Source organism: Opisthocomus hoazin, chromosome 2, assembly GCF_030867145.1.
Source record: "Opisthocomus hoazin isolate bOpiHoa1 chromosome 2, bOpiHoa1.hap1, whole genome shotgun sequence".
NCBI classification, from domain to species: Eukaryota; Metazoa; Chordata; class Aves; order Opisthocomiformes; family Opisthocomidae; genus Opisthocomus; species Opisthocomus hoazin.
Window position 1 is genome coordinate 8,673,985 of NC_134415.1, and position 13,586 is coordinate 8,687,570.

General features: G+C 40.5%; 1 protein-coding gene across 1 annotated transcript in view; it reads right to left on the bottom strand.

The window, feature by feature from the left end:
• NID1 (nidogen 1) overlaps positions 1-13,586 on the bottom strand; it is a 48,215-nt gene that overhangs the window by 19,751 nt on the left and 14,878 nt on the right. Inside the window, exons 8-12 of the mRNA XM_075412386.1 lie at positions 12,328-12,573; positions 10,982-11,125; positions 9,707-9,835; positions 6,373-6,516; positions 5,512-5,634 (exon numbers count right to left, since the gene is read on the bottom strand). Coding sequence (XP_075268501.1) covers positions 5,512-5,634; positions 6,373-6,516; positions 9,707-9,835; positions 10,982-11,125; positions 12,328-12,573 — 786 coding nt within the window. The remainder of the gene's footprint in view (positions 1-5,511; positions 5,635-6,372; positions 6,517-9,706; positions 9,836-10,981; positions 11,126-12,327; positions 12,574-13,586) is intronic.

The window sequence follows — 13,586 nt, forward strand, 5'->3', positions numbered from 1 at the left end:
CTCTCCTTATCTCTGAATCATGAGCAGGATTACTACACTTACAGTTTAGACACATCTAAAGAGAAGTGAGCTGAATCCCAGTCCAGTGTTGTAGCCTATGCAGTCATGAAGGCACAATAATCTTAGCTACAGATGACAGCTAGTTGGGATAAACACTCTGCTTATACAGTCATACATTTTGCTCAGCGTGCTTCAGAGATGTTCTGATTTTGCAAGCTTTAAATTGCATTAAGTCTGAAACAAGGCTAGATATGACAGAGTTTGACAGACAAGACTGACACAGCAAATAAAGCACATTCCTTGCTTTGACAAGCTAACAGCACAAGTTAGACAAGACATATAACAAGAATTGGCACATATTTAGGTAGTACAAGGGCTACTTTGTAAGCCAGCTTCCAGACAAAAAACCTTATCATTAGTAACTTTCCTTCAGTACAGCCTAAACGAGGTTTCTTAGTGCTCTTTGAAGAGTCTTGATTGGATTAAATTTTACCGTATTTATATTAAACAAAGATACAGAACAATTAACATCAGGAGAATTCTCTGATCTCTTGACTGGCACGAAGAAAACTTCCTTTAGCTACAACAGCTAGAGCTAAGCACAAGTAATGCTTACCTGGTGTAACGGTGCTATTACATCTATGACTACACCTGATCGTAGCAAACAGAAAACAAGTCTCAAAACCCACATTTGAAAGCCATGATCATGTTAATGAGACAAATGGTATATGCTAGAGTCAGTTCATACTGCCAGCTATGAAAGAAACAGCAAGAGAAAGACTCACATAGTCTTTAGCGATACAGAAAAGCAGGGTGGTAACAGCCTTTTATTAACAGCAGGACCAAGTTTCAATATTTCTTCAGTATCTATGTTTAAACATTGCTGCTTAGCATGCAGTATAAAACTGAGTAAAAATCTGTTATCACTGTTTTTTGATGCAGTTGATGCTTGGCTGATGAAGGCAACACACTAACCTAACAGCTTTGCGTTTGCCTATGGCACTCTACTTATACCCACAGGACAGTACCATCTTCAAAACAAAGCACCACTTTGTGGGCTACCTTAATTTGATAAATGATTGAAAACTGAAAGATCACCCGAGTCAGTGGAAAAATGTCATGAAGTAGTGGTATTTCCAGCAAATTCCCATATTACCTTAGTCTTCATTTTAAATTTTCTTATTAAGAAATTTAATTCCTTCCTTCGGATTCCAGGGGAAAATGTACAAACATAGGACACATCATTTGTGGAAGAGACATAGGCAAAAAAATATGCGAAGGACAGGACCTTATCACTAGGTAAATTGAGCTCATTAAAATCAACATGTAGATTCACACAGTCAGACGGAATGTTACACTTGGAATACACTGTGTAGACCAGCCTCTAAAGATAGACTCATCTTGGAAACCACAGCCAAAAAAAGCTATCAGCAGATCACAGCTGTCAGCAGACAACTGCGAGTAGATAAGCTGCCAGTGCCCAACTCAGCGCTGCAGGGATTGTGTGGGGGTATAAATAAGAATTCAGCATACACACAGGGAACACTGCAGAGGTATAGAGAAGCATTGTGGGACTGGAGAGGTGATTCAAGCAATACTAGATGCAACTTTGGTAACCACAGTTTAACAGGATAGTGAAAAATTCAACCAGTGTGCAGAAGAGAGCTCCTAAGAGAGAAGCTGTAGCGTGGAACAGAAAGCAAAGGGCTGATGAAGTTTTATTCCAGAGTACAAGTCAGGCTCAGTAAGTAGAACGGCGTTTCCTGAACTACAGCTAAATATATACCCTTCCTCAGAAAAATAAATCTGTATTTGATGTTTTAAACATTTATTTTTCCAGTTGTTTCATAAACTACCAGTAGCAATATGGAATTTAAAAGTCACTGAACTATATCATGGAACTCCAAAAAATGAAATGGAAATAGCATGGATATGGAAAGCGGGCCAGTGAAAAACAACCATGTACACATTTTTTGGTCATAAAGGAAAGCTCTTGCAGCAGCACTGCAGAAAATGATTTACTGATTTTCCCCTAAAAAAAAAGGAAGCTGAGAAAACAGGATGAAAACCAGATGTATGGGACCTCTTCCCTTCTACTCTGCAGGGGGTGATGGGGGTGGTACAGTCTGATCCACTAAGACAAATGCAATTAGTTTTGTAACAGCATCCAAAAGTTTTTAAATATCTGATATAACTACTCAAACAGGTTTTCATTCACAAGCTAAAGACAGAAGTGATTTAAAACTATGCCCAGAATCCATATGTAATCAAAGAATATTTTTAAATTTCCTGTGTGGATCACTATTTCCCACATATCACAAGGCATTAAATGGACATTTTTAATGCTGTTCTCAGATGTTGCCAGAAAAAGAGGGAAAAAACCCAAACCAAAGTAACACACTTCCCCCCTTTGTCCCTTCATTTTCCTTTGTAATCCTTCACTTAGGAGTGTTGCCCTGTTACGTGCATTTCTCATGTGAAACGGACTGTATACAGCGGACCAGCCGATGGCTCTTAACAGTCAGATCCCCAGTTCCAAGAATCTAGATTTGTTCCTGTTTAGTAAACAGTGTCTGGGGTCTGCAGGGGTAGAAGCACTCAGACATCTGTTTTTTTGAAATGGAAAAATGAAGCGTGAGGAAATAATGAAGTACAGATTTTCCTAATAGCTGTGGGCAGTGGGACATTCCAGCATCATTAACTCTTTCATTAACCTGCTGGTTCACTTCTACAGTCTTTCTCTTGCATGTGACCCAAATGTATTTTACTTGTAGGTCTACTTGTTTCAAGAGTTGTCGTTCAGCAGCAGTAAGATTCAACAGCAGGTTTCACATAATAATAAAGACAACAGCAAGCAAGCAGTTGTGCATGTGGATTGGAAAAGTGTACAGCAAAAGACTGAGTATTCCGATGAATGAAACTTTACATGTTATTAACACCCAGGAAAGACTTCAGTGACTTCACTGAGGCTAATTAGATCAAAAGCTTACTGAGTGAAAACGGGAAGAAGGGGTCTCTAATTACAGCTGAGTACAATGCAGCCTCACCTGGAATCTCCATTCTGAAGCAACTTTACAAAGTTTGAGTGCTAAACTAAGCTGCTTTTTGCTAGGCTTCAGAAAGTATATTTTGATTCTATCTCCTGGCAATGATTAACTGTTGGATGTATCCTTTTAAAAAGTACTAAAGCTTTAGCAATAGATGACAACCCAAGGGCAGCTATTGTTCTATTAACTCTCTGAAGGGAGGAGTAGCTAAGTTTGTTGTAAACACGGCCACTGCTGCAGACTAGCAGAGCATTACAGACACCCTGTACTTCAATCAGGACTCAGCAAAAGTGAGACTTCTTATCTACACAGATTTTTCTTTGCTCAAAGCATTTCATGAGCAGAGTCAATTGATATAAGTGTTTCTAAAACATGTCTTCTACTGGTAGTACAAAACAGCATCAAAAAAATAAAAATTAGAGAAGCTTATCTGAAGACTAACAAAACCTGGCAGACCCCCACCCACTAAAACAGCCGATACAACAAACCTCTCCAAAATACTTTGTTTCTACCATTAAAGCTGTGACATGGAAAGATTCCCATTCTGGCACAACTGTGTTGAATATGGAAAGTCAGGAAGTGTGTAACATAAGCAGCAAAAAGTAACAAAGTTACTACAAAACAGTACACACTGCTTAGCAGCTTAGTAGACACACTAACCACTGCATGTGAAAAGGTGTTGTCCTCAACGAAAAAACCCCACTTAAATGTAACACCACATATACTCAGAAGAAATTAATTGTAACAGAGTTAATTGGTTGAACTCAAGCACCAGTCTAACAAACCACTTGTTTCAGCTACAAAGGGGATGTGCCAGCCATGAAAGCAATATTGCTGCCTCTACAATTCTTCCTGAAGAACTGGAAGCTTTAAGGTTTGGTTTTGCATCAAGTTATTCATGTCAAGTTATTCATGTTCTTCTAGCAGGAATAATCCTGGATTTATCAACTGGTTGGTTAGCTAAATATTTTGACACAGGTCAGAAACACTAGGTAGTTCTTTATTCATCTGGCATTGAAATGAAAATACAGATGGGCATTCATGCATGAAAAGTTAATTAAAAATAATACTGAAAGACTGACAAAGTGGCAAAAGCTAAAGTTTCAGAATTAGACGCTGCAAAACCTCCTACAATTTACCTATGACAGAAAAGTCTATAAGCCCTGGGTGATTTGACATAACATGTATTCTTGAGCTCGTGATGAAGAGTCATGTAAATATGATCTAAAACCAGAAACAACCTTGCATTCTTTTTATCCCTTTCCTATAAACAAACCTTTGCATTTTTGTTTTAAGACATTAGTATCCAACCGTGCAAAAAAAGTCAGAACTTCAGAATTATAGAATGTAGTGGCAAAAGAACAATATTAAGTTTCACGAATGCATCAGGTAGCAAACTTGTGCCAATGCAGACAAACACTTTTAAGCCAGCACACCCACTATTAAAAAAACATCAGTTTTGAATCATCAGATACTTTGGACATCATTAATGCCACAGTGCAGGAGCTGAATTATAGACAACCTCCCTGCTCAGTTATACTGCTTCTTGCTTTCTTTCCCTTTGGCCCTACGCCTGTCTTACTCTTGGCTGCACAGTTTGAGTTGCAGTCTGCTGAGATGTGCAAAGTCTTTTGCCCAACAGTAAGCATCCCAGAAGCAGGAGTGGGTAGGCTCAAATATACTCAGAAGTTAGGCTTTATTTCCCGGATGAAAGCATTTATCATTCTGCAAAACCTGAATGCTGTCCCATAGGTTTGCAACGCTTTTGATTTACAGTAACTCCAACATTGCTACTTTGTGCTTCAGTGTTCCTTTTTTTTTTAAGCACACCTTCAAGATCAGGAGTTTTATACTTCAAGGCGCAAACTACAATGCAAGAACAGAAGTGTGGGAGGGTAAAGAACTTTCTGCTAAATAGAGAACAAGCTGGGTAAACACAGAAACAACTAAGTGCTACCTAGAAACTGAAGTTAGTCTTTCTGGACTCTGCTGTCTATTCACAGCACATAGGCATATAGATCCCGCTGAAGACAACAGCCAGGTATTTTAGTTTCACCTTTCATTTTTCTCCTGTAATTGCTGTATTTCATTTACACTGCCAACAATTCCAGATGCTTTATGTTAAGTGACTACTATCTATGCAAACCAAATCAATCTGTGGTCAAGCATTTACACAAGGCACCTTCAAAAGATAGTATCACCTTGGGGCTGAGAACTGGTGAGGACAGAACAAACCAAACATAAAATAAGGACATTGAACAGGGTATCATAGAAAAGTGGTAATAGTCAAGATACAGATATTAACACAAGCTTGGTGAAGTTCAAAACCTGAAAGACTTGAGAAAGAATAAAGACCCCAATAAGACATCATGCGACCTGTTCCAGAGAGGACCCAAATTAACATATTCCCTCCAATTCCCAAATGATATTTCTGGTCCATCTTTCAAGAACTATAAAATTTTACCTCCTAACACACACCGGAAACCATCCCCACGATAACCTGCTTTACACTGGCAGCTGAAGGACCCAGGAGTGTTGTAGCAGACAGCATCTGGATGACAGTGGCCCTGTTGACATTCATCCACATCTGTAAAAGAAAAGATCAATCTCAGATAACTGCTCCTCCTGATGGACAAATCAAAGTGAATTAAAGTGCGAATCTGCCATACTACTTTCAGGCTCCAATTTTAGGATATCTGATTAGAACTATAAGCCTTTGGAAGAACATCTATACAGAAATGCAATTTACAAAGGAGAAAAAAGAAAAAGCATGCATATATCTTAGATTCTACCTCTCAGCAAGTCCCTGCACTCTGCGATTCCGATGGGTAACCAGCATTGCTAGCTTGCACAGTATTTTAGAAATACATGCCCACGTTTCTCCAGGAAAGGACGCAACACAGCAAGAGAAGTAGGATTTGGCCAGCAAGGTTTCCAACATGTAGTTAGGTAAAGCTGCTCCCCCCCTGCACTCCAACTGACATGAAACAGAACATAACTTTTTTTACATAGCCTGAGCATCATGTGTCACTGCCTTTAGCAATATACACCCATACAGTGCAAACAGTTCCAGCAGATGAAATCTGGTCTGCTGACTGCAACGACTGCAATTCCTGCATTTACCTCATCTTCGACCCTCAAATATTGAAAAGTGAATTCAAAAGTGAGGAGAGGAAAGGACAAAAGCTTTATGCAATGCCTGCTTGAGGGACTTAAACTATGCAATTCCCTACCTTAAATCACAAGTAACTACAGGACAATGCAATGACCAGTCAAGTTGTGCAATAAAGAGTATAAAAACCCCATGATAAATGTTGCTACCCACCCTCACAGGCACGCCCATCTCCAGAGAAGCCAGGGAGGCATGTGCAGATGTAGGCAGACCCTCCGGTGTACACACACTGAGCACGCTGAGGAATGTCACAATTGTGCGTGCCTGTCTGGCAATGGTTTACGACGTATTCAACAGCTGCAGGTTAGATGCACAAGAGAGGAGATTAAAAAATTTAATTTTCCTCTCCAAAGTCTGAGTAATAAGTTTATAGGGAGAGAGTAACAGCTGTGAAAGCACACAGAAGAGAAAGGAAACAAGGAAACTGAGATTTTTGGTTTAGGAGTTGGGATTTTTTTTTGTTCCCCAAGATCTCCCCTTTCACTGGTGTTAAATCTTATTAATGTTTTACAAGGAACTGATTGTCTTCAGCACCTCACAGATGTTTGTTAACATAGAACAGGGCAGAAAGGCTACCACAGTGACAGATTCTAATATCCATGGCAGTTTTGTTTATGAAAAGGAGCCCTGAATGAAGAAATGTAAGGCATCTCACAGAGGTACCTCACATGTTAGCAAAGTGGCCAGTTTGCTGCAGTGGGAATTATTAGATATCCTGCTACACTAACCTAGCACTGACCCAGGGCTGTCGTCACTTGGCAACAGATAGGAGCTGTGACTCACTCAACAGAAGATAAACACATTTGTCAACTACTGGAGAGATTTTTGACCAACTGTGGAAGCTGGGACCAGTCCTGCAGCTTTTCATAACTTTCTCAGTGTTGGCAGCAGTGACTCTGAAGGCATTGCACTGTTTTACACACAAATTACTTCAGGCAGCTGCTGGAGCCCTGCCTATGCTTACCTGTTATGTCAGAAAAGAAGAAAGGAAACCACAGAACTTAAAATAGGAAGATGCAAAATACTACAAAAATTTTGGACCCAGAAATAGATGAGTTTGCAGTATGTACATCTAGGAACAGACTTCCAGCTGCTGTAATAGAGAGTCCACTGAGCTGTTCCTTATGCAGTTCTTACAAGCAGTTGACAGCGGACCACGTCAAGACTCTACAATGCTCCTTTCATCACAGTACATAGATGGAAACTACCACAGTACAGGCAGCGAAAATTACAGAAATCTGCCATCAGAGCCAGATCTGAAAACAGTCGTTCTCTCCATTTCTCTGGAGGAGATGACATCATTGTCAGAATCATTTATATCTGTTCTGTTTGATGAAGTAAGTTTTAGACCACAAAAAAATCTATTCAGAACTGCATTATAAATGCATGAGATTTGGAGTTGGAGCCTGGAATCCCCAGGTTCTCCTATTCCTCAGCCCACAAGCAGGAAAGCGAGATTTATTTACAACTCTCCTCTTAAGCTATCCAGCGAGTCACACAGCTGGTACGAAAAAGCTGCAGTTGCAGAAAAGCTGAGTCAGAGCAGGTACCCCAGAGCAGGCTGCAAAAGCACAAAGAGTAGGTGTTGCCCTTTCTGGTGTTCAAGTTGTCTGTGGGTTATAAAACTCTCCCCTGTGGAAAGGGAAGGAACATTACTATGACATTTGCTTCCAGTCTATTGGGAAACTAGAGTTCATCTTCCCTCTTTTCAGTCTCACAGATGCAAAGTTTGTTTTTGATTGAAGGAAGGGATCAAACTGAAATCCTTCAAGCTGGGCAAGGAATTACTTAGCACTTGTTAGAAGTGTGACACATCAGCTTCATGGGAAAGTGCTAGAGCGAAGCCAGCAAGGTCATGGCTGGAGGGAGGAATGTTCGCTTTCAGGTCCAAGAGACAAAAGGGCAGAGGTGGACATAATGGAAAGAACATAAAGCCACTCTTCCGCATCTCACCCTATCCCTTCCAGTGTCCTGGTAGAACAAGTTGCTTTTTCCAGCCGTTCTGCAACAAAGGGGAGACTTAGGGTGCACTGTGAGCAGACATGAATGGTAACTCTTACTGGAGCAGAGAAATGGGGCTCGTGGCAGATTGTATTACACAGCATGCAAAGACAAACACTTGAGGAAAGTAATGCAACTTTCTGCTGCAAGATTAAGGCTTCTTAGCTGAAGAACAGACTCGACTATAATGAGGAGAGACCTGAATGCATTAGCTGATCAAAGGGTAACTGAGCTTCCACCACAAAACAGTCACAACAGAAGCAAATGTAATCCTCAGCTGTTATCAGTTATTTACAAAAGAAACAGCAGCTGGTCCAAACATACTGGAAGAGTGTGTATAGGTTTTGTCAATACAGAATTACTGTCAGTTTGCAAACACTGAAAAATTCTAATTGGGAAAAAAAAAAATCTAGTCTATAACCTATCCTGACAGTTGCAGCTCTAGCAATAGAGTCACCACCCCTCTTATATCTGCCGTTTGCAGATTTTTTTATTTGGCTTTTGATATTTGGAATATAAATGACACCCTAAAGAATCATCTTAATGTTCTCAAGGGTAAAGCTCATGGTTATCCTCTCTACACAGAAAATTCACTCTCAATACACATCCCACACAATCATCTTGTATTTCTGCCAGCTACCAAATGGAATTTCTACAACTTTGGTGAAAAATAGGACAAACAGGAAAAAATATCACTCTTTAGGACAACCTTAGTCCAGCAAGTACAGATTAACTCAGGCTTCCTCCAGAAAAAAGCTTTAAAGTCAAATAAAAATAAACTAATTCAGTGACAACTACTGAATTTGAAGTTTTAATGGTCCATTAACAAACTAGCCATATTTCCTCCAAATCTCAAAGATTTTAACAGTGAAATGATCTGTAGTTATAATTCTTTCAGCATGATTATCACTTCAGAATAAGCCTGCAATAGCCAAAACACACTGGTTTAGACCTGTGCACTGGCTTGTCCAAGGAATGAATCTGTAACTAAAATCTATTTTGTTAAATCTAATTCTGGATTAGATGTAAGAAAGAAACAAAACCCAAAACCCCCAAAAGCCAAAGTGCAGGACTATAGAAAATGCAGAAAGAGCCCTGCCTCATATAGAAAGTCAGGTGTTTTGAAATAACAACAAATTAACAACTGTTCACTTTAATTTTTCTTCTTTTACAAATTTGAATTTTACGTCCATGTGAAATCTACAGCTAAATAATAGTACAGAAAGGACAGAACCATTCCATAATCATTTCCACTTCCTATTTGGAAACATTCTGAACAGGGAATTTTTATGAGATGAAAACAAAGTAGTTTAGGCACCTTCTTTGGTTACCTAACAAATTGTACTCACTAACAGCAGTGTGAACTCCTAAATTCATCTGGCATTAAAAGTCAGCACAGATCCTTGCAGCTCTGGGTTATGTCTCTGTGAGAGGAGCCACAGCCTGAAAGCTGGTGGACAGTGTATTTAAGAAGCATGAAACTCACCAACACAAGTCCGCCCATCTGCTGCAAACTGGTATCCTTCAACACACTCACAGCGGTAGGTTCCTGGCTGGTTATTACAGACTGCATTGCTGCCACATAGAGCTGGTTGCTCTGAACATTCATCAACGTCTAGAATATTAAAAGGATTCCAGTTATTACAAAGATGCATTTAATACTGATGCCAGAAAAACAGAACTCTGCAGCTGTTGAATAATAGCAGGCGTGTGTATTTAAACTACATCTTGGACAGAACATACCTCTTAACAGATATTAGTAACCTGAAAATAACTTTTGAGGTAACTATGTCCTCAGCTAATCTGTACCATAAAAAAACCCAGAAGAGGTTCTATAAAGGAGTAACAGAGTGAGACTAAACCAGAGATGAAGAAGCCATTGAGAATGAAGATGCAGCCTACAAGGTGGTCAGAAGCAGCGATGACTACTGGGAGAGCACAAACTTTAGGAAAGACTTCCCCTTTCCTTATTCATATACATTTGGCTGGACAGGGTGCTGTGTCGTCTTGTCTAGATCGTGCTTCTGCCAAGCAAGGTTGGACCAGATGATGCTTGAGGTCCCTTCCAACCTGCTGTTCTATGATCTCTAATCCACTGCTGCTCAACTCACAGCACCAGAGGACTGGGAGGGACAGTGTTACGCTGCTGTTTTCATTTGCAAGTTGATTTAACAACTCAGTTAATATGGATGATGCATATTTCATTAATACACAGTTTCACCTCTTGAAAACAAGTATTTGTGCTGTGATTTGATTATAAAACAAAACCCAAATACATTAAGAATATAGAGTTGTACAGAGCTGGGAAACAAAAGTCTCCCTGAACAGAAGGGATTTTCAAAGCAGTTCTTGAAAAACATTTCAATAGGTTCCACATATCTGTGGTCTGTATGCGTGTGCATACACCATTCCTCATCTCCCTCAAGAACTTTTAACCTAGTTGACTCATTTTACCTAGAACTTGCAGAACAGTGAATTTCTCACAGCTAAGTCCCCACAAGTTTTATGAAAAGATGAAGCAGGAAAGATGCTTTGTAAACTAACAAAACATACCCAAATTTGACTCTTCAAGACAGTCAAACTTGCTTACTTTAATTATTGCGACACATCAGCTACCCCACCACCCCTCTAACCTGTCTTTCCCAAAACCAGCCTCCCAAGACAGTTCGTTTCACTGGAATGGCTAGTCCTGAGGGTCAATACACTCTAAGCAAACCAAATGCTACATTAGCTGTCATTTGTAATGAAAGTTTTCTGATACCATAACAAACGTTTCCATCTCCATGGAAGCCAATCAAACATTCGCAGAGGAAACGATTTCCAGTTCCTGGACGACATATTGCATTGGCGTCACAGTTATGCGTACCGGTGTAGCAAGGATTCCGGTTAATATCAGCAGAACCATCTGACAAGAGAGACCATATTTAGCCATGACGACTCTATCCAAGTACTAGCATTCAGATAAAGCCCAGAAGGAGATTGCTTATTGTGCACATGAAACAAGGAAAGAGAATACTTTTTGCAATGGGAGGAAGGGGACTTGCAGGTGATCTGCATGACTTGCATGTTCCGTCTGAACATGAGGAAGAACTTCTACCCTCTGAGGGTGACGGAGCCCTGGAACAGGCTGCCCAGGGAAGTTGTGGAGTCTCCTTCTCTGGAGATATTCAAGACCTGCCTGGACGCGATCCTCTGCAGCCTGCTGTAGGTGACCCTGCTTCAGCAGGAGGGTTGGACTAGATAACCCACAGAGGTCCCTTCCAAACCCTACCATTCTGTGATTCTGTGTGATTCTGTGATATGCAGGACACGAATCTCAGACACGGCAATAGCACCTGTATTCCTTTTCACTTGTGCAAAGGACTGCTAGGTTAAAAAAATAGAGAAGCCACAAAAGCCTCTCTAAAGAGCAAGACTGACAAAGATAATGCAACTTCCAGCCACTGACGCTAGACCCAAAATGCTAATCTTAACAGCTTGGTTTGTTCATTTTAATTAGAACTTCATCTTTGTAACAAAAAGGAGCACAGTCCTTTCTTGTACTCCTCTGGTATGCATTTTCAAATTGCTCCTTTGCTTTTTTACTGATTTAAGTGCAAACAAACTTGGGCAGCTCATCTAAAAAGAATACACTTCACGGGCTGCCTACCTTCCAAAGATAAAATGCCGTGTTTCAAGATAAATTACAGAAATTAGCTGTTTCAGTGGCAAATAGTATTCCCCTCTTTTGCCCTTTGCTCTGACAATACAAAAAAAAATTCATTAATAGAGGAACTATAAATCAGGTAAAGATAAACAATACACTCCATACATCTCAGCAGCAATAGATTCAAGGTGGTATGTTGAGAGTATTTCAAGGAATTAGACACACAAACTCCACTGAATTTCAAGAGGAGATAATCACTTCAATAGCCTTCCCCCAGGTTAAAACACAAACTTTCAACAGTCCCATTTATCTTCTTACATTCTGGACCTGGACTTCTACCGACTAATGCAACAAATTAATAGAACTCACTAATTTAACCCAGGTAAGGCAGGCCAAAAAGAAATATAGAAGCCTGCTCTTAATTACTGACAAAAGAGAAAAGATTTCCAATTCATACATACCACTGATTGGGCCGATGGAGTTACTCATAGCATATCGCAGAATCTGCTCATCTCGGTTATACAGGACAAATATACTGTCCACTGAGAGCTGCTGAGTAGCAGAAGCAGCATAGTGAGAGTCATCATGAATGCATTCATCAAACGAGATGGTCTGTCGCCACTGATAGGCGCCCGTGTACGTGGAAGCAACCCCGTCTCTTTCTGGCTCTGTCACTGTGTACTCCCTGGTGGACGACGAAGTGATCACTGCAACGTGGCCACAAACACGCTCATCAGAACAGAGAGCAAAAACACTCAGCCCAACGCTATCTGTAGGCTTGGGATACAGGCTGAGTAAACCAAACTGAAATTTCAAAGCCAAGAAGCTATGAAAGTGGATGTATTTCCACGCAATGAAATAGGCACTTGACTAGGCTTACTCTGTTCTTAGATATCACAGCTTTGAGGAATGAGTCATACTAATTTATCGTGACATTTTAAAAATTTAACTTTACTTCATGGGTTACCAGGTAAAGAAAGGAAAATTCAACTCAGGAAACTCAGAGGTTTCTTTAGATTAATTCACGCAGTGGATCTATAAGCTAAGAAGGACAACAGCCACCTCACCAGCACCAAAATAAACTCATTTTTAGTTCATTGTGGTCTATCGGCCTTGAATTTCGACAGAGTCCTGAAGATGTTTGTCGTGGCCCTTGTATGCTTCACCTCAGTTTTCTATATTGTGAAAAACTATGACCAAAACTCTTCAAAGCAGAGCTGGGCTTGCAGATCCTCCCACCAACAGAAAGCTCTTCAGAACTCCACTATTCTTCATATAGACACCAGAACACACCTAGATCAGTCCACTTGCAACTGTTAGCAAAAGCTGGATTTCCGCTAAGTAATGCTCTATCAGATATGACATAGGGCAGCCGAAGAATAACAATTTGAGTACTGGTAAATCAAATCCAGGCTGAAGGATGCCTCCTTCCAGCCCCTGACTCTTCCTCCATGGGGACTGCATTCCTGCCAAGAAGGCAGGTGTTCTACAGAGCACACGCTGCCCAAACAACTCCTCCAAAACTCTGAAGTTGTGCAGCACAAAGTAAAAGCTTCCTGCTGCCTCCAACTCCTCCTCCTCACAGCCCATAACAACAGGCAAAGCACCAAGAGGGGTTCATCACTGGCTACCAAAACCAGACACTAGCGGATATAAGGCAGTGATGACACAACTACACCGTTTTCAGCTATCTCTAGCAATCAAAGTGCGCCCTTGGAGC